This window comes from Rhincodon typus, chromosome 37 (genome assembly GCF_021869965.1).
Source record: "Rhincodon typus isolate 14 chromosome 37, sRhiTyp1.1, whole genome shotgun sequence".
Taxonomy (NCBI): domain Eukaryota; kingdom Metazoa; phylum Chordata; class Chondrichthyes; order Orectolobiformes; family Rhincodontidae; genus Rhincodon; species Rhincodon typus.
Window position 1 is genome coordinate 12,383,675 of NC_063368.1, and position 20,670 is coordinate 12,404,344.

At 41.0% G+C, this 20,670-nt stretch overlaps 1 protein-coding gene across 6 annotated transcripts in view; it reads right to left on the reverse strand.

The window, feature by feature from the left end:
- The window catches only part of LOC109938367 (carnitine O-palmitoyltransferase 1, liver isoform), a 96,435-nt gene that overhangs the window by 38,250 nt on the left and 37,515 nt on the right, over positions 1-20,670 (reverse strand). For 4 of the 6 annotated variants that reach the window (XM_048617412.1, XM_048617414.1, XM_048617413.1 and 1 more), the window contains 8 exons: positions 19,361-19,522; positions 17,474-17,613; positions 15,038-15,209; positions 13,317-13,418; positions 12,067-12,204; positions 3,655-3,732; positions 2,361-2,468; positions 71-158 (listed from right to left, as the gene is read on the reverse strand). In XM_048617412.1, coding sequence (XP_048473369.1) covers positions 71-158; positions 2,361-2,468; positions 3,655-3,732; positions 12,067-12,204; positions 13,317-13,418; positions 15,038-15,209; positions 17,474-17,613; positions 19,361-19,501 — 967 coding nt within the window. In that variant the 5' untranslated portion in view covers positions 19,502-19,522. Of the gene's footprint in view, positions 1-70; positions 159-2,360; positions 2,469-3,654; positions 3,733-12,066; positions 12,205-13,316; positions 13,419-15,037; positions 15,210-17,473; positions 17,614-19,360; positions 19,523-19,716; positions 19,797-20,670 lie in introns of those variants that run through there. The other 2 variants (XM_048617416.1, XM_048617417.1) reach the window with 2 other exon arrangements.

Here is a 20,670-nt window from a genome sequence, read left to right on the forward strand (position 1 = left end):
GTGGACAGTATTCCCCCACCCAGCCCGAGCAGTTACAAGCAGCCCTGTAACAACAGCCTTTCAATCTTACCTGTCTCCTCGCCTGGCAGTCGAGTCGTGTTGAACATTCGTTCCCACTGTGCTGAACACAGAGGTATTGGGAACCCTGGCAGAGTACTCTGCGCCCAAACAGAGTATGAATGGGCATGGGGTAGGGAATTGAGGGGGAACATACATGACCCATGGAAATAGGGTCAAATGTTAGTGGTTGAAAAAGTCATTTCACGTTGCCATAAATGGGCAGGATTGGAAAGGAAAAAAAAATGTAAAAAAAGTTATGAATTAGTTTATCCTCTATTTTGCGACATTTTTAAAAATTTTCAAAAGCAAAAAAAATGACAAAATAGCAACCCTTTATTTAATATAGCATATCTAAATTGTAATTCAAAATGAGCATACTGGTTGGTACAGCATTTACTGAGTTGCCACACTCATTGTAAGCAAACGGACTCAGAGGGCTGAACCAGAGAGATCTAGTTGGACGCCCACTGTGGGAGACACTAATTGAAGGTAATGAACAAACCATGACCCTGCTGCACTAGCACTAGTCACACAGCTGTTGCTGAGCTTCTCGATTTGGAAAAGTACACAGTTTATACACCCATAAATTTCCACTCATTTGATGTTCTGATCTCAATGGCCTCAACAAGCAGAGAGGGTGAACCAGAGGCTGCACAGCCCAGGCTCTGCTCCTGTCTACTTGCTCTTATATTTGGAGACAGGATGGTGGCATGTATGAGGGACCTACGAAGAAAGGCAAGGTGAGTTAAAAAGTTGAGACAGACTTTTAAAAATTGTTGTTCATCAATTGCTTAAAATTCACTGTTTGTTTAAAAACTTCAATTAATTCCTAAACATTAGATTGTAATAATCCCTGCTGGAATGCATGGGTGACAGGTGAGGACACGTTGGGCCTCAGCTCTGATGCCTTTACAGGTAAATATCACTCACTTCCTGTACATAGCAATTACAGTTCAGCAACAGATGCCTCTGAACAACTGTACTGTGCCTGTATTTAGATGCCACTTGAGTCTCCTGCCCGCCTTTGTCTGCATGAAGCTTCTTTCACCAAGACACCAACAGGTATTGAAACACACCCTGACTGTGCAACCCAGCAGGGCATGGCTAAGGAAATAAATTCTGATACTGCTAGATTTTTGATAACCAAAGGTATTAAGGGATATAAGACAAAGGGTAAATGGGGTCAGATCACAGATCTCACCAAATGATGCAACACAGGAGAAAGTCAAATTATCTCCTTCTGTTATTATGATGCTGTCCCCTAAATTCAAAGCACTATTCCTTCTTGAGGTGTTCCAGCTGTTCCATGGCATCTGTGTTGTAACTAACTGCCAGGAGATGTGCAAGAATAAGGCACATTCATTTATCCACATTTTTCCAACCCTCAGTACCTGACCTTGGCTGGAATGCAATGTGTTCCTGCCCAGTGAGTGCCACTCAACTGGAAACATTATAATAAACTGTTAACATAAATCCTAGGTCCTAACTTTAGTACTGACAGAATTGTCTTTGATGAACAACTAATGATACCCTTGTCAGAGGCAGAAAGTTCTGTCTCATAATTTGGTAGTTTGAAACCCAGTGAGATCCACCTACCACAGCAAGAGCTAATCCAGTCCTCTGATGTGCAAAGTAGGCAAAAATATAGGACAACAGAGTTTATTCACTGCACAGTATCTGATTGCATTGATATCAAATTCTGAAATTAGCATTCCCTGATAAAGACTGAGGAGGACCTAATTGAGTACATGTAAATATCAGGTGGGGACTGTGTTGGTCTTGTCTGCAATTCCGTTCATGGTCAAACAGCATACAAACAGTTTTATTTCACATGTGGGGAAAAAAATTGACCACAGCAAGGATGATTGCCATTACTGGAAACTTACATGACAACAGCTGAGGTTTTTTTGTGTGTAGAGATGACCAGAGATTGCCCAGCCATCCAACATGCAATACATCCAGCATCCAGACTCACAAGGTGACAATTGCAAACATAATAGTTTGCCTATTCACCATTAGTTGGGTTAGCTAGGACAGACTATGACTGTTACCAGCTCTCCACCAGACTAGGAGCTAAAAGCAGGGGCTTTCAGGAAGGCATTTCCTCCTTACAAGGAAGAGGAATGAAAGAAAAATCTCAAAGATTGAGCCACCCTGCATCACAGACAGCAAAACTGTCTGTTATCTCCTGCTCAGACTACTAAGGTCTGTTCTTTAAAGGATCTAGTCAGCCACTGCAATAATGCCACAGCTTACGCATACATCATTAACGAATGTCATCACAGAGGTTAACTGCTTACCGGTAGAATTTCCTCATAAGTAAGTCGTCGTCTGTAAAGAAGTAAAGCATGGGCCAGATTACCAGCACGCGCAGCTTGACTTGTTGTCGGAGTCACATACAAGAAATCCTGAATTTGGGAGGAAACAATTACTCCCAGTTGAAGAGAACAAGTTAAACAATTCCAAATACCACCTTACCAAATCCGCCCCATGGCTTAGAGACCAAAATGAGCCAGAAAAACCCGTAAAGTCCCAGATTCAATCTACAGTTTCTGTTGAGTAAACTGGTTGCAGGTGTGGTAGCTACAGCTATCTTATAGAGTCATGTAGCGTGGAAACAGACCCTTCGGTCCAATCAGTCCATGCTGAACATAATCCCAAACTAAACGAATCCCACGTGCCTGCTCCTGGCCCATATACCTTCAAACCTTGCCTATTCATGTAATTATCCAAACGTCTTTTAAATGTTGGAATTGTGCCCACATCCACCACTTCCTCAGGAAGTCCAATCCACACGTGAACCATTCTCTGGGTAAAAAAATTTGTCCTTCATGTCTTTTTAAAATCTCTCTCCTCTCACCTTAAAAACGTGCCCCCAGTTGTGAAATCCCCCATCCAAGGAAAAAGACAACTACCATTAACCCTATCTATACCCCTCATGATTTTATAAACTTCGATAAAGGCCACCCTGCAACCTCCTACACTCCAGTGAAAAAAGTCCTAGCCTATCCAGCTTTACTTTATAACTCAAACTTACCATACCTGGCGAAACGCTGGTAAATATCTTCTGATTCCTCTCCAGCTTAATAATGTCCTTCCTATAACTGGGTGACTAGAACTGGACATAGGACTCCAAAAGAGGCCTTACGAATGTCCTATACAACCTCAACATGACTTCTCAACTTCTATACGCAAAAGACTTAATCACGAAAGAAAGTAAACTAGCCGAGGTATCATTGCTGATCACTAACCAGTTGTATCCTCCCTCCCCCGGGTAAAAGGACTGTTAGTATTCCCAAGATCAGGCTGCTGACACGAAAAATAGTCATTTTGTCAATAGTTACTTGTACCCCAAGAATTAGAGAGAGGTTTGGGGTGGGGGGGGGAAATGGAGAACAGAAAAGGGAAGGAAAAATGTCCTCATCAAACAGCATTAAGAACATTAACCATCTGGCGAATGGTCCACATTTTAAGCAGCAATCCCCAATTCATTTACTTCCTTGTTTCTCATCATTAGAATTCTACAAGTTTGAACCTTGACCCCTTCGGTTTAAACCTACTTGTAATTAACCCACATACGCACAAAATCCTTACCATGGCATAATAGTTGCTGTTAACCATGATTGGCTCTCGACCTTGTAGGTAGACATACTGTTCCCACCAATCGCTCACCTGGAATGGTATGATAGTAACATAACCTTAATTAAAACCCTTTTGCATTCACTGCATCTTTCCACCCCTCAGAGTTTGTTAGGTGAACAAGTCAATTAAAGTAAGAATTTACAAGTTCAAAGAGCAAGGCCAACTTCTGCACCTATTGCTCAAAAGATCAAGATTAATTTTTCAGCCACAGTGAACATAGAACAAAACAGCACTGGAACAGGCCCTGCGGCCCTCCAAGCCTGAGCTGCCACATTTTACTCTTCCATACTAAAACTGCTTTCACTTACAGTATCTGTATTCCTCTATTCCCTTTCTATTCATGTATTCGTCCCAGTGCTTCTTGAATGCTGCTATTGTGTCTGCTTCCACCAGCTCCTCTGGCAATGTGTTCAAGACGCTCACCACCCTGTGTGTGAAAAACATGCCTCGTGCATCTCTTTTAAACTTCCCACCCCCATCGCACCTTGAACCTAAGTCCCCTAGTAATTGACCTCTCCACCCTGGGAAAAAGCCTCATACTTTCCACTCTATCCATGCCATTCAATCTTATATACTTCCATTAGGTCGTCCCGCAACCTCCTGTGTTCCAATGAAAACAAACCCAGTCCATCCATACCTTCATAACTAAAATCCCAAATACCAGGCAACATCCTAGTAAACCTTTTCTGTACCCTCTTCAAAGCATCCACATCCTTCTGGTAAAGGGGCAACCAGAACTGTACGCAATATTCCAAGTTCGGCCTAACTAAAGTTCTGCAGCATAACTTAGTCTGCCCTTGTACTCAATGCCCCTTCCAATGAAGGGGAGCACGCCATAAGCCTTTTTTACTACCTTATCCACCTGGACTGCCACCATCAATTGATCTGTGGACCGGCACACAGAATGGCAGATCCCTCTGCATAGGGTTCTGCCATTTGCTGCATAATTTACACCTGTACTTAACCTTCCAAAATGTGTCACCTCACATTTGTCTGGATTAAGTTTCATCTGCCATTTATCTGCATGCCTCCAACTGATTTATACCCTTCTGTATCCTCTGACAATCCTCCTCACTATCCACAAATCCACTAATCTTTGTATCGTTCGCAAACCTACTAATCAGCTACGTTTTCCTCCAAATCATTTAGGTAGACCATGAACAGCAGAGGTCCCAGCACCGAAATCTTTGGAACACCGCTAGTCACAACTCTCCATTCCAAAAAGCATTCTTCCACCACTACCCTCTGTCTCCTACTAAGCCAGTTCTGTATCCATCTTGCCAGCTCACCCATGATATCATGTGACTTCACCTTTTGTACTACTGTGCCATGGGGGACCTTGTCAGAGGCTTTACTGAAGTCCATGTTGACAACATCAACCACTTTTCCCTCAATCATCTTTGTCACCACCTCAAAAAACTCAATCAAGTTAGTGAGACACGAACTCCCCTGCACAAAACCATGCTGTCTATTGCTAGTAAGTCCATTCACTTCTAAATGTGTATAGATCTTGTCCCAGAGAATCTTTTCCAACAATTTCTCTACCACTGATGCAAGACTCACAGGTTTGTAATTTCCAGGATTATCCCTGCTACCCTTCTTGAACAATGGGACAATGTTGGCTATTCTTCAGTCCTCTGGGACCTCACCAGTGACCCAAAGAGGATACAAAAATATCTGTCAATTGCTCCAGCAATTTGTTCTCTTGCCTCTCTCAATATTCTGGGGTAGATCCCAATTGGACCCGGGGACTTATCTACCTTAATACTTTTTAAGATGGGCACCTCTTCCTTTTTAATAGCAACTTGGACTAGAAACTCGACACTCCCTTCCCTCAGATCATCCTCCACAATTCCTTCTCTTTGGTGAATACTGACACAAATTATTCATTTAGGACCTCCCCTAACTCTTCTAGCTCCAAACATAGATTCCCTCCTTTGTCCTTGAGTGGGCCAACCCTTTCCCTGGCTACCCCCTTGCTTTTTATATGTGTAAAAAGCCTTGGGATTCTCCTTAATCCCATTTGCTAACAACTTTTCATGACCCCTTTTAGCTCTTTAATTTCTTGTTTAAGTTCTTTCCTACTTTCCTTATATATTTCAAGGGCTACAGCAGTTCGCATCATCCTGACCAAGGTCATAACATCCCTGGTCATCCAAAGTTCACGTAACTTGCCATAGTATCCTTCAGTCCCACAGGAACATGCCGCTCCTGAACTCTTATCAGCTGCTGTTTGAAATACTCCCAAATGTCCGATGTAGATTTACCCTCAAACAGCCGCCTCCAATCAAAATTCTCCAGTTCCTGTCTAATATTATTGTAGTTCGCCTTCCCCTAATTTAATAGCTTCACCCAAGGACTGCTGTTATCCCCATCCATGAGTATCTTAAAACTCTCAGTATTATGGTCACTACTCCTGAAATGCTCTCCCACTGAAACTTAACTCACTTGGGCGGGCTCATTTCCCAAAACCAGGTGCAATATAACCCCTTCCCTGGTTACAATGCCTACATATTGGGTCAAGAATCCCTCCTGAATGGTCCTTACAAATTCTGTCCCATCCAAGCCCCTAATGCGAGTTCCGGTCAATTTACGGGAAGTTAAAATCACCACAACAATCCTGGTGGTTGGTGTAGCTCCTGCAGCTGAATAAGTGACTTAACAAAATGGCTTAATCTTATGAGCACAGATCCTGATCGATCAGAATCAGTGATAAAGCAGACAGGAAGGCAATGAGGAATGAATGTTAACTTGGAAATTTGGTGCAGGTAAGATTTTGGTGCAGAAGTGGTAGGAGGTGCTGTTTTTAAACCTTTATTTCAGCCTCCAGTAGTTGGGATTTTGAGGCATTGAATAGGTGAGTGGTACAAGATTGGTTGACTTTCAAGATTTTATCCTAAATGGGATAACTAATGAATTGGTACTGAGGAGATAACATACTGCATTAAATGTAAGGCTTAACTAGTTAAAACACTTAACATAACTATAGATGGGGGAGACAATGGCTTAGTAGGATTATCACTGAACTATTAACCAAGAAATTCAGGTAATGTTCTGGTTTGACTCTTGCTATAGTAGACGGTGTAATTTGAATTTTAAAAAAATCTGGAACTAATTATCTACTGATGACCATGAAATCATTGTCGATTGTTGAAAAAAACCTATCTGGCTCACAAATGTCCTTCAGAGAAGAAAATCTGCCACACTCACTACTCTGGCTACATGCAATTCCAGTCCCAAAGCAATATGATTGATGCTAAACTGCCCTCTAAAGTAGCCTAGCAAGCCACTCAGTTGTATTAATCGAGACAAAGTCTCAACGAAGAAATGAAACCGGATGACAACCTGACATCGACCTCGGCACTAAAAAGGAAAACAGCAAAAACAGCCCTGCCCTGTCAATCCTGCAAAGTCCTCTTTACCAACATCTACTGCCAGAATTGGGAGGGTTTTGTCTCAGACTAGTCAAGCAACAGCTTGACATTGTCTGTAAGGTATGGTTCAGTGAGTGTGACTATGTCACAGACACCACCATCACCAACCCTGGATATGTTCTGTCCCACTGACAGAACTGATCGAGCAGAGGTAGTGCAGCACAATGGTATACAGTCAGGAGGGAGTTGCCCAAGGATTCCTCAACACTGAGTCCAGATACCATGAAGTCAAGGAGATTCAGGTTAAACATGGGCAAGAAAATCTCCTGCTAATTATTACGTACCGTCTTTCTTGGGTTGATGAACCAGTACTCCTCCATGTTCCAATTTGAGGAGTACCGGTTTGAAGTACTGAGGGTGGCAAGGGTGCACAATGTGCTGTGGATGGGGGATTTCAATGTCCACTATGAACAATGACTGGCAGCAGTACTACCGATGGAGCTGATAGGGTCTTAAAGGAAATTGCTGCCAGACTGGTTCTACAGCAGGTAGTGAGGAACCAAGAAGTAAAAACATTTTAGACCTCATCCTCACCAATCTGCCAGCTGCAAATGTATCTATCCCTGATGGTACTGGTAGGAGTGACCACCACAAAGTCACTCCCCCTTCACATTAGAGGGTATCCTTTACTGTGTTGTGTGGCACTGTCATCGTGCTAACAGACTTCGAACAGATCTAGCAACTCGCATTAGGCATCCACAAGGCACTGAAAGCCATCAACAGCACATGAATTGTACTTGAACACAACCTGCAACCTAATGGCCTGACATATCCCCCCCATCAACTCTTACTGTCAAGCCAGGGGATCAACCCTGGTTCAGAGTGGAGGAGGACATGCCAAGGACAGCACCTGATCTACCTAAAAATGAGATGTCAACCTGGCGAAGCTACCAAACAGAACGACTTGCATGCCAAACAGTAAAAGCAGCAAGTAATAGAGCTAAGTGATTCCACAACCAACGAATCAGATCTAAGCTTTGCAGTCCTGTCACATCTAGAAGAATGGTGGTGGACAATTAAACTACTCACTGGAGGAGTCAGCTCAAAAAATACCCCCATCCTCAATGGTGGAAGAGCCCAACACCTCAGTGCACAAGATATGAAGCATTCACAAGCAATCTTCATCAGAAGTGTCAACTGGATGATCCATCTCTGACTCTGCCAGTGGTCCCCAGCATCACAGATGCAATTCTTCAGTAAATTCAATTCATTCTATGTGATATCAAGAAACGGGTGGAGGCAGTGGACACTGCAAAGGCAGTAGGCCCTGACAACATTCCACAATAGTTTTAAAGACTTGTGGTCCAAAACTTGTTGCTTCCCTAGCCAAGCTCTTCCTGTACAGCCACAACACTGGCATCTGCCCTACAGTGTAGAAAATTGCCCTGGTATCTCCTGCACACAAACAGCCAGGACAAATCCAACACAGCCGATTACTACCTCATCAGTCTCCTCTCAATCATCGCTGAAGCAATGGAAGGTGTCAGCAACAGGACAGCCTTGATTCAAATATGGACAAAAGCACTGAATTCCAGAGGTGACAGTGACAACCACCGACACTGAGGCTGCATGTGACCAAGTGTGGCATAGAGAAGCCATAGGAAAACTTGAATTAATGGGATCCAGGGGCAAATGTTCCACTGTTTGGAGTCATACCTGGCACATAGAAAAATAGTTGTGGTTGCTGGAGGTCAGTCAGCTCCAGGACATCTCTGCAGGAGTGCCTTAGGATAGTGTCCTAGACAATCTAACCACCATCCCTTTAACATTCAATGATATTACTATCACTGAATCACCCAATACCAACATCCTAGGGTTGCCAGTGACCAGAAACGTAACATATAAATACAGTGACAACAAGATCAGGTCAGAAGCTATGAATACTGTGGCAAGTAACTCACTTCCTGACTCCCCAAAGCCTGTCCACCACCTACAAGGCCCAAGTTAGGAGTGTGATGGAATATTCCTCACTTGTTCGGGTGAGTGCAGAAATTCAAAGGTCCTTCGACAGCACCTTCCAAACCCACAACTGCTTCGATCCTGAAGGACAAGAGCAGCAGATAAATGGGAAAACCACCTGAAAGTTCCCCTCCAAGCCACTCACCATCCTGACTTGAAAATATACCACCATTCCTTCACTGTCGTTGGGTCAAAGTCTTAATATTCCCTCCCAAAGGGCACTGCGAGTCTACCTTCAGCACATGGTCTACAGCAGTTCAAGAAGGTAGCTGATCACCACCTTCTCAAGAGCAACTAGGGACAGGCTATAAATGATGACTCAGCCAATGACACAAGCCCCACGAGCAAATTAAAAAAGGTTAAGTAACTTTGCTAAGTTTGAAATCTAATTCGTTAAATAAAACACATGGATTTCAGAACAAGTGATGTATTCCAACCATAGCACGTGGGAATTGATGAATACCAGTGAATCGGAGCAACCACATCTGCAGAAAAGGCTGCAGTTCAAAAAACATCAGTTCTGAGTTAATGAAATTTATCAGATTCAGACTATATTGCATCAGGGTGGGGGAAGTTACCGGGTTACCTTTTTTTTTTTTTTTTTTAAAAAAAGCAGGAACTACTCACACTCCTTAGGCCAGGTATTTCTGACCTAATCTGTGGTCAGGAACAGGAGCCCGAGAGTGAGAGTGAGGCAAGTATAGGGATCCACAAGGTAGCAATGGACGAGCGTCCATCCTTGCAATTGTCCAATAGCTCGGAGGTTGTTACAGCTTGTGTGGCAAGACTGCAGGGGATCAGCAAATTGATCATGACACTAAGGTGGCTGGGAGCCAGTCAGAATGGGAGGAATTGGTGGGGTTGGGCGGTGGGGAGAGAAGTGGCTCGTAGTTAATGGAGAGAACAGCAAAAGGAAAGGTAAAGTGTTATAATGTTAGGAAATTCAAGCTTCCAAATAATACTTAAAAGGATGACAAGATTTTACATTTCAAGACCTTTACTGTAGCAAAAAAAAAACTAAGCATACTATTGACTAAACAATATCTTTGTATGCAATATATATTTGAAACCACAAAATACAGCATTAACTTTGTTCAGCACAACTGAAAAAATTTCACAAATGTACTCTATATTGTCCTTTCAGAAGGCAGTCAACTCCTTGTGAACCAGTTCCAAGTGATTCTAAGATCCTGAGGATTTACTTTGTTCCCTGTCTTTCTGATCCTGGGAACTCAAGCAGAGAGAATTTTTCTATAGAAATTCTTCTTCCTGCGCAAACTAGCAAATCATCTAACTCTTTACAAATTTAGACTTTTCAATATGAATTCCCATCCACAGTCCAGTGTGGTGAACCACAGTATTGCATTGCCTGTAGCTGCTCTTCATGTTCCAGATTCTGGACTAACAAAAACAGAAATTGCTGGAAAACCTCAGCAGGTCTGGCAGTATCTATGAGAAGAAATCAATTAATGTTTTGGGTCCAGTGATGCTTTTTCAGAACTGGCAGACAAAGTTTGTCTAAGAGTTTTCAGGGATATTGTAGACCCCTCCCCTCTCAAGGTCCATCTGTTGCCAACGTCCGTCACATTTTCCAAAAAACATTCACTCAGATGTGGGCATTGCTAGTCAGGCCAGTAATCATTGACCACCCCTTGTTGCTCTTGAGAAGGTGGTGATGAGCTGCCTTCTTGAACCGATGCAACCAATACGCTGTAGGTAGACCCATAATGACGTTAGGGCAGGAAGACCAGGATTTTGACCCAAGATTGTGATCCAACGATGGGCATTGTATCAAGGTAGAAACATTGATTAGCAATCCCCAAGACCCCAGCTCTCTTGATCTTTGGAGTAAATGAACAGTTTAAGACATAACTACTTAAACCCTACATAGAGTACTTTTTTGGAGGGTGTGTAAGGCAGGAAAGTGGACATGAGGTCCAAATGGCCTACTCCAGTTCCTATATACTTGCACTGGAGGCAGTCATAGTGCCAAGCAACGAGGTTAGGCTCTGAGATGAGCAGCATCATAATAAGCTAACTAAGTTGGGTCTATATAATCTGGAGTTTAGAAGAATAAGAAGTGATCTCACTGAAACATTCAAAATCACGAAGCAGCTCAACAAGGCAGACTCTAAAACATAACCTTCTGACCGGGAAATCTAGCATAAGGAGGCAGGTTCAAGATTAGGAGTCAATGACATAGGATTGAGAAAAATCACATTTTAAAATGTTGTGAATTTTTGGGATTCCTTACCCAGTGGATTTTGAAACACCAATGAATACATTCAAGACTGCTATAGACAGAATTTTGGCCTCTCGGGGAATACAGGGATAGAGGAATGGTACATAAAGTGGAGGTGAAGGCCAAAACTAGACATAACCATACTGACAGGTGGAGCTGTTTCAACCTGCCACATGGTCTACTTCTTATATTTAAAAGAGCTGCCTAAGTAGATCCTACCACTGTACTCTTTCCCCATGACCTGAGAAGTTCATTTTCTTTCCCTTCATGTCTATTTATCCAGTTCAATTTGACAGTTTATACTGAATAGGTTTCAACCACCTTTGCAGGCAGTGCATTTCAAGATCATGTGATCTCTGGTCCTTTTGTCAAATACATTTACAGTATTCTGTATCATCTCCTTACAGTGCGTCCAATTTCTCTTTTTTCTTTCAAAATCCTTTATGATTTTGTACATATCTATCAAATTTCCCCCAAACTTTCCCAATATTATGGAGAGCAAACCCAGGATATTCAGCATCTTCTATTATTTAGAAAATTAAAAGCCTGCACGACCCCAAACGCAAAGACTTGTGGCCTAGGCTACAATCAGTAGTATAGGACCCAAATCAACACATTTAGCAATTTAGTCACAACAGCCCTATTAGATTTTAATCTATCTGGTGAATGAAATTAATATTTAGACAGCCATTTCAAGAAGGCACCATTTAAATATAGTACTGAACTCACATAGTTGGTAGCCCACCAAGACTTCAGTTTAAGGTACCATTGCAGCCGGGGTGCCAAGTTCTGTTCAAAATCTTTTGCCAAGGCCTTTGTCCGTCGGAAGTCCTCATCGGTCATCAAAGGCCTCACTGACTCCAAAAACTTGAAAGAGATGGAAAACAGGAATGAAAATGAACATATTTCTAGACTGGCACTATAAATCTATCAATAAATTACTGCAGTGTACGAATGATATTTTGAGTGAAGAAACCACCTGACCTTGGGGTGAAGTTGTCAAGGTAAGAAAATAAAAGTAAAAATCCAAGAAATACGAGAAGTAGGAAACCATTCCAATCTACTCCACTATTCAATATAATCATCCTCCCCACCTGCTCCCAGATCCCTTGACTTTTTTTGAAAAACCAACAATCTGTCTTAGTCTGAGCAGCCACAAACTTTTGGGGTAGAGAACCAAAGATAGATATCTAAGTGAATAGGTCACTCTTCACCAGTCTTAAAACAATCCTTCCCCTCTTCCTGAATGTGTCTATTGTTTTAGTTTAGTTTCTCCATGTACAGGAATAAAAGAGCCATTTGAGTTATCCAGCTCAGCACTTTGCTGAAGTCATTCTCAATGATATTGAGGCATTTTGATCTTGTACGCTCTTCCTCACTACATAACGTATCAAAGCGCATTTCAAGTTTACAATCTGCTACTTAATGACAATTAAGCACATTCTTCTTGTATCTTGTTAATATATCCACATAATGCACTTTATACATTTCACTGACCTCAATACAATATACACCTGATTTAAGTAAACTGCACTGTTATCTTGGAATAAAAATACTTGTATCTGAAATGTACAATCACCTTTTGCTAACAAAGCTAAAGGGAAACTCTAAACATAAATCAACTTTAAGATGCGTATAATGCATCATAAAATGTAACTAAGACTGGAAATCCACCACATTAAAAATGGGAGGGGAATCTAAAACAAAAATCTTAAACTGTCCTAATTCTAACTTGTATTGTCCCAGTTCCAAGCTCTTGTTTGAGTTACATCTTATTATGTAACTCTTCCTTCTCTCAAACTCAGAAATATACTGACAAAATCTCATCCATCCTCAAAAGATCCAAAATAAAGATTTCTTTTAAACAATTGTTAGATTTTGCACTTAACTAGGCAGAGTTTTTTCAAATACTTTGATCCTTCTCCACAGCCAGCAAAATCTAATATTTTACTTGGCTATTAAAAAGTTTTTAATCTTACCCTTCTCAAGGTGTCTTTTACGGCTGGAACAGGCAGACGTGGAAGGGAGTTCTGGAAACTGTATAACATTGGTTTACGTCCCGAGAAGATCTTCACTAGTGTCTGAAGGAGAAATGCAAATCCTGCTTTATTTTTCTTTCCTTCCAATTTTCTTGCATACGTTTCCAAAGGACTGATCCCATCTGAACTGCAGATCCATTTGTACTGGGATCTATTCCAATTCCAAGGAACTATTTTTCATGAGACTAATCAACCAGTATTAGCAAGCCACTGACCCACGAGTCACACAGCTACGCCTAATCCTGTCCTCTTCCAATACTTACCCATAGCATTCCGATGACAATCTGATATGATCCCTCCCTAATCCAGGAAATAACTTCAATCCCAGCTGAGCTCAACAAATGGAGTTCAAACAGGAAATCAAGAGTGGGGCTTTCCTGGTTTGCACTCACTGGACACCTTGTATTAGGGAAAATTGATACCAATAGCAGCACACAAATCATGGCAATCCAGCCTAGCAAGCTCAGGCTACTGTTCTATTTGACATAACAAGATGTAGAGCTGGATGAACACAATAGGCCAAGCAGCATCAGAGGAGCAGGAAGGCTGACGCTTCGGGTCTGGACCTTTCTTCAGAAAAAAAATTATTTTTTTTTTCCTGAAGAAGGGTCCAGACCCGAAACGTCAGCTTTCCTGCTTGGCCTTCTGTGTTCATCCAGCTCTATACCTTGTTATCTTAGATGCTCCAGCATCGACAGTTCCCTCCACTGTTTTATTTGTGTTTGCATTGCATACTCACTCATTTCTACAGTCTGAAATTTTAGGGCTTTTGAAAATGACCTTTTGAAATTGTCAGTATTTCCCCACTATTGCAAGAATTCAGCTGGGTAAGGATGAGACCCAAAGTTCCAAACACGAGTTTGTATTAATTAGGCTGAATGAACCACAGCAATGTCAAGGGCACATATATATTAACATAACTGAGCAAGGATGAGCAAATTCAGCCACTCCAATGTCCATAAAGCATTTTCTGCTCATAGCAGATGTCAATGGATGGCAGGCAAATGTCAGATCAGATGCAGAAAGGTTTACATCTACTAGACCGGAAAACAACAAAGGAAAAATTCTGAGACAGCTGAACAGTGCCTACACCTGGAAAACAGAGCAGTGCCGGCAGCAGGCCTTTGTAAGGACATAGCAGTCCTGGAGGAAGTACAGCACAGAATGATATCTGGACTCAGAGCTAAATTTCAAGAATACACAAACTTGTATTTATTTCAAGGAATTTAGTATGTTAAGGAGTGATTGATCAAATTTTTCAAGATGCTAAAGGGAAATAATATAGTCGATAAAGAAAAAAACATTCCTTAACTGGAGTTAAGTCTAAAAACTAAAGGCAGACCTTTCAGCAGCAACGTTAGGAAACACTTCTACACACAAAGGTCAGAAGTAGTTTGGGAATTCTCTTTTGCAAATATCAGCCGATGTTGGATTAATTGTAAAACCGAGATTGACAGATTTTTGTTCCCAAAGGTTTAAGGATTTTGAACCAAGTCAGATATTTAGAGTTAGGTCTCAGATCAGCCACGACCACACTAAGTAGCAGAACAGGCTTGAAGATCAAAATGATTTATTCTTAAATCTATTGTCGTTGAATATCATTGTGAAGTCATAGTCATGCCCACACACACCATCAACCTTCATGATGTTTCAACACTTACAAACCAGACTTTGGTAGTAGTGGACACCTTGCCATGCTCTTCAAACATCCAGCCATGGTAGGAGAGGAGGCACTTGAGGATCTGTCTCATCACGAAAATCAGTGCCAGCCATAGTCCTGTTGCAAACAGCAGTGCACTCACCAGATTTTGACCCTGGTGTGACATATATCTTCTACAAAAAAATAAACAAAATAACATTACATTAAAATCTGCTTGTAAAATAGGAAATTTAAAATTTTTCAGAGCATTGCAATATAAATCAGAGCTAATGAAGAGGTTTTGAAGTGCAGTTATTAGTGTCTTGAAGGGGAGATTAATTGCTAACATGTGCACATCAGCTTCTCAAGTTACAAACAGCAGTTCATCTTTCTTTGTGGGATTGGCTGAAAAAGGAAAATTGCCCAGGATATCAGAATTCTTCCCCAGTGTCACACATTTAGGAAACGGTACAATGGTAATCATGTTACTCAATTAGTAGTCCAGAGACTTGGCTGAGTAATCCTCAGAAAGAGGATTCAAATTTCACCATAGCTGTCCAAGTTTGAATTCAGTTTTTAAAAAAAAAAAATGGATATCAATAACTGGTATTAAAAGTGACCAGGACGCTGCTGGTTCACTAATCTGATTTTAATGGAAAATGTCAGGTGGGGTGTAAAACAAGCCTTGCACCCAATCTTACTACTTTCCCAATTGGGGCATTAAATTAAAATGAAAATGCTTTTGCTCCTTTGTTTTTTGTTACAGCTAACTGATTGGCCTGCATCTCATGTTGGTTTTTTCGCAAATTTTATGTCTGATCATCATGGGTCATGGGCTACTGTGCAGCCCTATGCCATGATATGCTTTGGCTTCCAAAAGGTTTACATAAAGCTCTACACGAACACACCAGTTAAATTCAAAGCCATTGGAATTTAGACCAAATTCCTTGAGAGCATAAGAAATGGTGGTCAGATAGCAAACAAGTACCCATTATAACAGTATTTTACAAAGGGGGTGGGGGGGGGAAGCTGTGCACAAAGTGAAGCACTATCTGGGGTACCCTGGAGCTCAGTGTTAGGATTGATAATTTTACTAATTTACATAAATGACCTGAATTCAAAAATTCAGTACGAAGTTAGCAATTTTGCACATAACACCAAACTAAGGGGGCACTGAAATCACAGGTGAAAGCTTAGGAAAATTGGAATGAGCTGGACAAAATATCTAAGGGGGGAGAACAATGGAAGATAAAATTTAATGCAGGCAAGGTATTTTTATAGCACAAAAGGATGAAGAACAGGTGCCTCACAATTGTATGCACGTTACCACTGAACCAAATACCCATCATTTAGTTATGGATGTTGATACATTCCGCAGTTCCCCTTTCTTTATTACTTACATCCCATAACACCTCTCAGGCTATAACATTTTCTGCAAAGTCAGGCATGTAGTCTGAACAGGATGGACTCTCCTGTTCATCTCTTACGAGCTGCCTGCAGTGCAGCATGTCTCAATCTCTAACTTTCTCCAACCCTAAAAATATCCAATACTTCTATGCTCTTCTAATTCCAGACTTTGGCACATTGCTTATTTCCTTTATTCTGCAATGGAGTCAGCTGCCAAGGGTCTGTGCTCTGGAGTTTCCTCCTGAAACTTCTACCCCTTTCCCCCACTTTCTCTACCAACATGACAATTAAAATTGAGTTCCTTCATGTCCTCTTACTTCCTCGGGTGTTTGACACAAAGCTGTGCATATGAAGTACCTTGGGATGTTTTACAACATATTGAACACAGATGTCTAAGTTTCTACTGCCATATTCTTACCCTGATCTCATATCACAATTGCTACACATCACTACTGTTAAATGCCCAGTTCAGCTCAATTTTAACATTTTCATTTGTTCTTTTACTAAATTTGCAGTAATTTTCATATTGCTTCAGCAAAATATATTCTCATGAACACTCTGATTCACAGCATATTAAGAGATCAGGATAATAGTCTGTAATATTCTTAAAATCCAGTTTCAATTATATCTGAATTGTACAGGTTTTCCATTTTTCTACTTCCTGCATTGTGCTCTAGTGTAGTAATAACGTTTAGTAACATCTATTTATTTATCATCTCTAATGTATAAATTTTCCCAAGGTGCTTTGGGAAAGTGCCAAGATTTATTTAGGAAAAAACAGTAGGGGTAAGAATGCTTCATATTCTTTATTTCTGTCTTGAATCTCTCAGTTTGCACTCACCAGTGTATATCTGAGCTTGACAGATAAGAAGGTTTAGAAACATGGGAATATAAAACATTCAGTGAATATCCCTTAAGAAATCTCACTGTTGAGTCACAGGTGGAGAAATTTAGGATAACTAGAGTCGAAAGGTCAGCAAATGTCAACCATTCAAGCAAAGAACAAATTCAAGTCATGTTACAGTCTCATCAGTCGGTGATAATTACTCACCTTAGAGGGAGATGGTCCTTAAGTTTGCCTATCATTCCCATTGAGGGGTCGACTCTTGTATACATGGTACCAAGTACAGTCAATACCACAAAAAGCCAGCTGGATGGGCTAGCAGGGTAGACACCACTTGCAAAATTGTTCTGCAAAGAGGTGAAAGTGAAAAAAAAATCTTAATACTTTGCTTTAAATGTTAAAAATAAATACCTGTTATGTAGATGTGGGGGAGCTTGCCACTTTCCACACTCGTGTTTATGTCAGGCCATGTACTAATAACTCAGTGGAGGAAGAAACACCTCAGAACATTCTTCAGCATTACCTATGATGTTCAATTATTCTCACATTTCTCAATAAAATACAGTAGTCATAAAGTCAGAGCTACACAGCACAGAAATGGATCCTTTGGTCCAACTCATCCATGCTGACCAGATTTCCCATATAAATCTAGTCCCGTTTGCCAGCGTTTGGCCTATATTCCCCTTAAACCCTTTCTATTCATGTACTATTCATCCAGACACCTTTTAAATGTTGTAATTGTACCCGCCTCCTCCACTTCCTCTGGCAGCTCATTCCATATACACACCACCTTCTGTGTGAAAAAGTTGCCCCTTAAGTCCCTTTTATATCTTACCCCTCTTACCTTAAAGTTATGCCCTCTAGTTTTGGACTCCCCCACCCTGGTGAAGAGACCTTGCCTACTTACCCTATCCATGCTCATTTTATAAACTGCTATAAGGTCACCGCTCAGCCTCCGACACTCCACACAAAATAGCCCCAGCTTATTCAGCCTCTTCCTATAGCTCAAACCCTCCAACCCTGGCAACATCCTCGTAAATCTTTTCTGAACCCTTTCAAGTCTCACAACATCCTTCCTATAGGGAGACGAGAATTGCATGCAATACTCCAAAAAAGTGGCTCAACCAATGTCCTGTACAGATGCAACATGACCTCCCAACTTCTATACTCAATGCATTGACATAGAGGCAAGCATACCAAACGCCTTCTTCACTATCCTATCAACTTGTAACTCCATTTTCTAGGAATTATGAATCTGCACTCCAAGGTCTCTTTGTTCAACAACACTCACCAGGACCTTACCATTAAGTGAATAAGTCCTGCCCTGATTTGCCTTTCTAAAATGCAGCACCTCACATTTATCTAAATTAAACTCCATCTGATCAAGTTCCCGTTGTACTCCGAGGCAACCTTCTTCGATGTCGACTACACTTCCAATTTTAAAGTCATCTGCAAACTTACTAACCACACCTCCTATGTTCACATCCAAATCATTTATATAAATGACAAAAAGCAGTGGACCCAGTAGCTGAAAATCACACTGATATAGAAAACCTCACAAACTGCATAATTGTCCTGCTTCTACACGATTACATCAGGGACACGGCCTTGATTTTTACTTGGATGTGGGAAAAGTGAAAATTCCTTTGGCTGTCACAGGTGACAAAAGGCCCTTCAAACCTTTAATCTCAAAGGGTCAGAAGTGATTGGAATTCTCTTCCCAGAGAGTAACGGAGGCTATGTCATTGAATATTTCAAAGGCAGGGTGAATAGATTCTTGACTAAACAAGGAATTAAAGGTAGTAATTGGGTAGGTGGGAAGGTGAAACTGAAGCCACAATCAGATTAACCATGATCTTATCAATGACACAGCAAGCTCAAGCTGCCAAATAGCCTACTCCTGCTCTAAATTAGTGTGCATAAATGCATAACCCTGCAGTACATTAACTATGCTGTCAAGGTATTGAATATTTTCTGAGCAACTCCAATCATTTAGTTTCTATCGCTGTGACAAATTAGTTCCAAAATTTATTTTTACTAAAAAGCAAAGGATTCAATATGTGGGTAGACTTGAATCTGAATGGAAGCCCTCACCTTGATCCTGATGCATTTCTTTTTCCAGGCCCTGATGCCCGAGAGGTAGATCTCTTTCAATGCATTATGGCTCAGTCGGAGGTCAATGCCCTCTGGGGTGACCGTGAACTGAAATGCGACGGCCTGGTGAGCTTCCGCCATGTTCTCCCGTTACACTACTACCTGCAAAACAAAAAACAAAAGAGGATGGCACCATTACATGTGTTCATTGCAACAACCTTTTCCTGGATCCCTCTTACTCCTCCACCTACATTTTTTGCAGAGGTGAATATTTTTATTTTATTCCCAATCACGGACAGTGTCCTTTCAAACTGGGAACTTAATCAAAATTAGCATAGAAAGACAACAGAATCTACCTTGGCTAATTAGCCTAATTGGTCTCTGCAGAAGTGTTTTTTAAACAAGGAACTTCCTGCTGTTCTAATTACTTCTTACTTTGCCACATATTTCCCTTTTCCCTCATGAAAACAACAATTTCAGAACGCCCCTTATTGCAGGTGTACACTGAGCTACAGGTCAAAAAGTTAAATATCACTATACATGGGAAATCCAAAAACAAGCAGAAAAAGCTGGAAACACAGGCGGTATCTGTGTATGCTGCAAAAATAAAGTTAATGTTTCAGTTGTGATTTCCACACTGCTCTTTACACTGTGAAAACAATGAATGTTATGTATTGAAAGCAGTCTTTTCACACCTCTCTTTTTGCAGTTAGTTGCTTGTGGCAACAAAAACTCTCGCATTTCACTAAAGTTAACCTTTTGCTTGTTTGACATTAAACAGATGAGCAACAAAAATAATCACCTACAATATGTAAATTTCAAAGCTATTTAGCAAATTGGCTTTGTCATTCCATAAGGTCCAAGTCTCACAAATACACTCCAAAACAAGCTCTTTACAAGTTGCTTCTTTAGTTCCTTCCTTTCTGGATAGCAATAGTCCCCCTCCCACTGCTATCTTTGTTATTATTCTTAAATTTGTTGCTTACCACTGCAGCCATCATGCAGCCTAGATGTTATATAAATGTTAAATAGCTTTAAAATATGGGTTTGGAGGAGAATGGAAAATTCGACAGAAAAAGTGAAATAAGGTGCAGAGGAGTGAAAGAAAACAAAGAAATATGCTGTATGTAATTTGGAAAAGATAGACTGGAAAATCAACTAGTAAGAGATGTATGGAGTGAAGATTTCAAGTTAGAGGAGGAAGAGGAAGGAAGTACTCTATTCAAAGCTGGGTGGCTTATCACTGAAGCAAGTTATTGGAAAATAAAAAGACTACTTGTCAGAGAGACATGAAGACAATGAGCCAAATA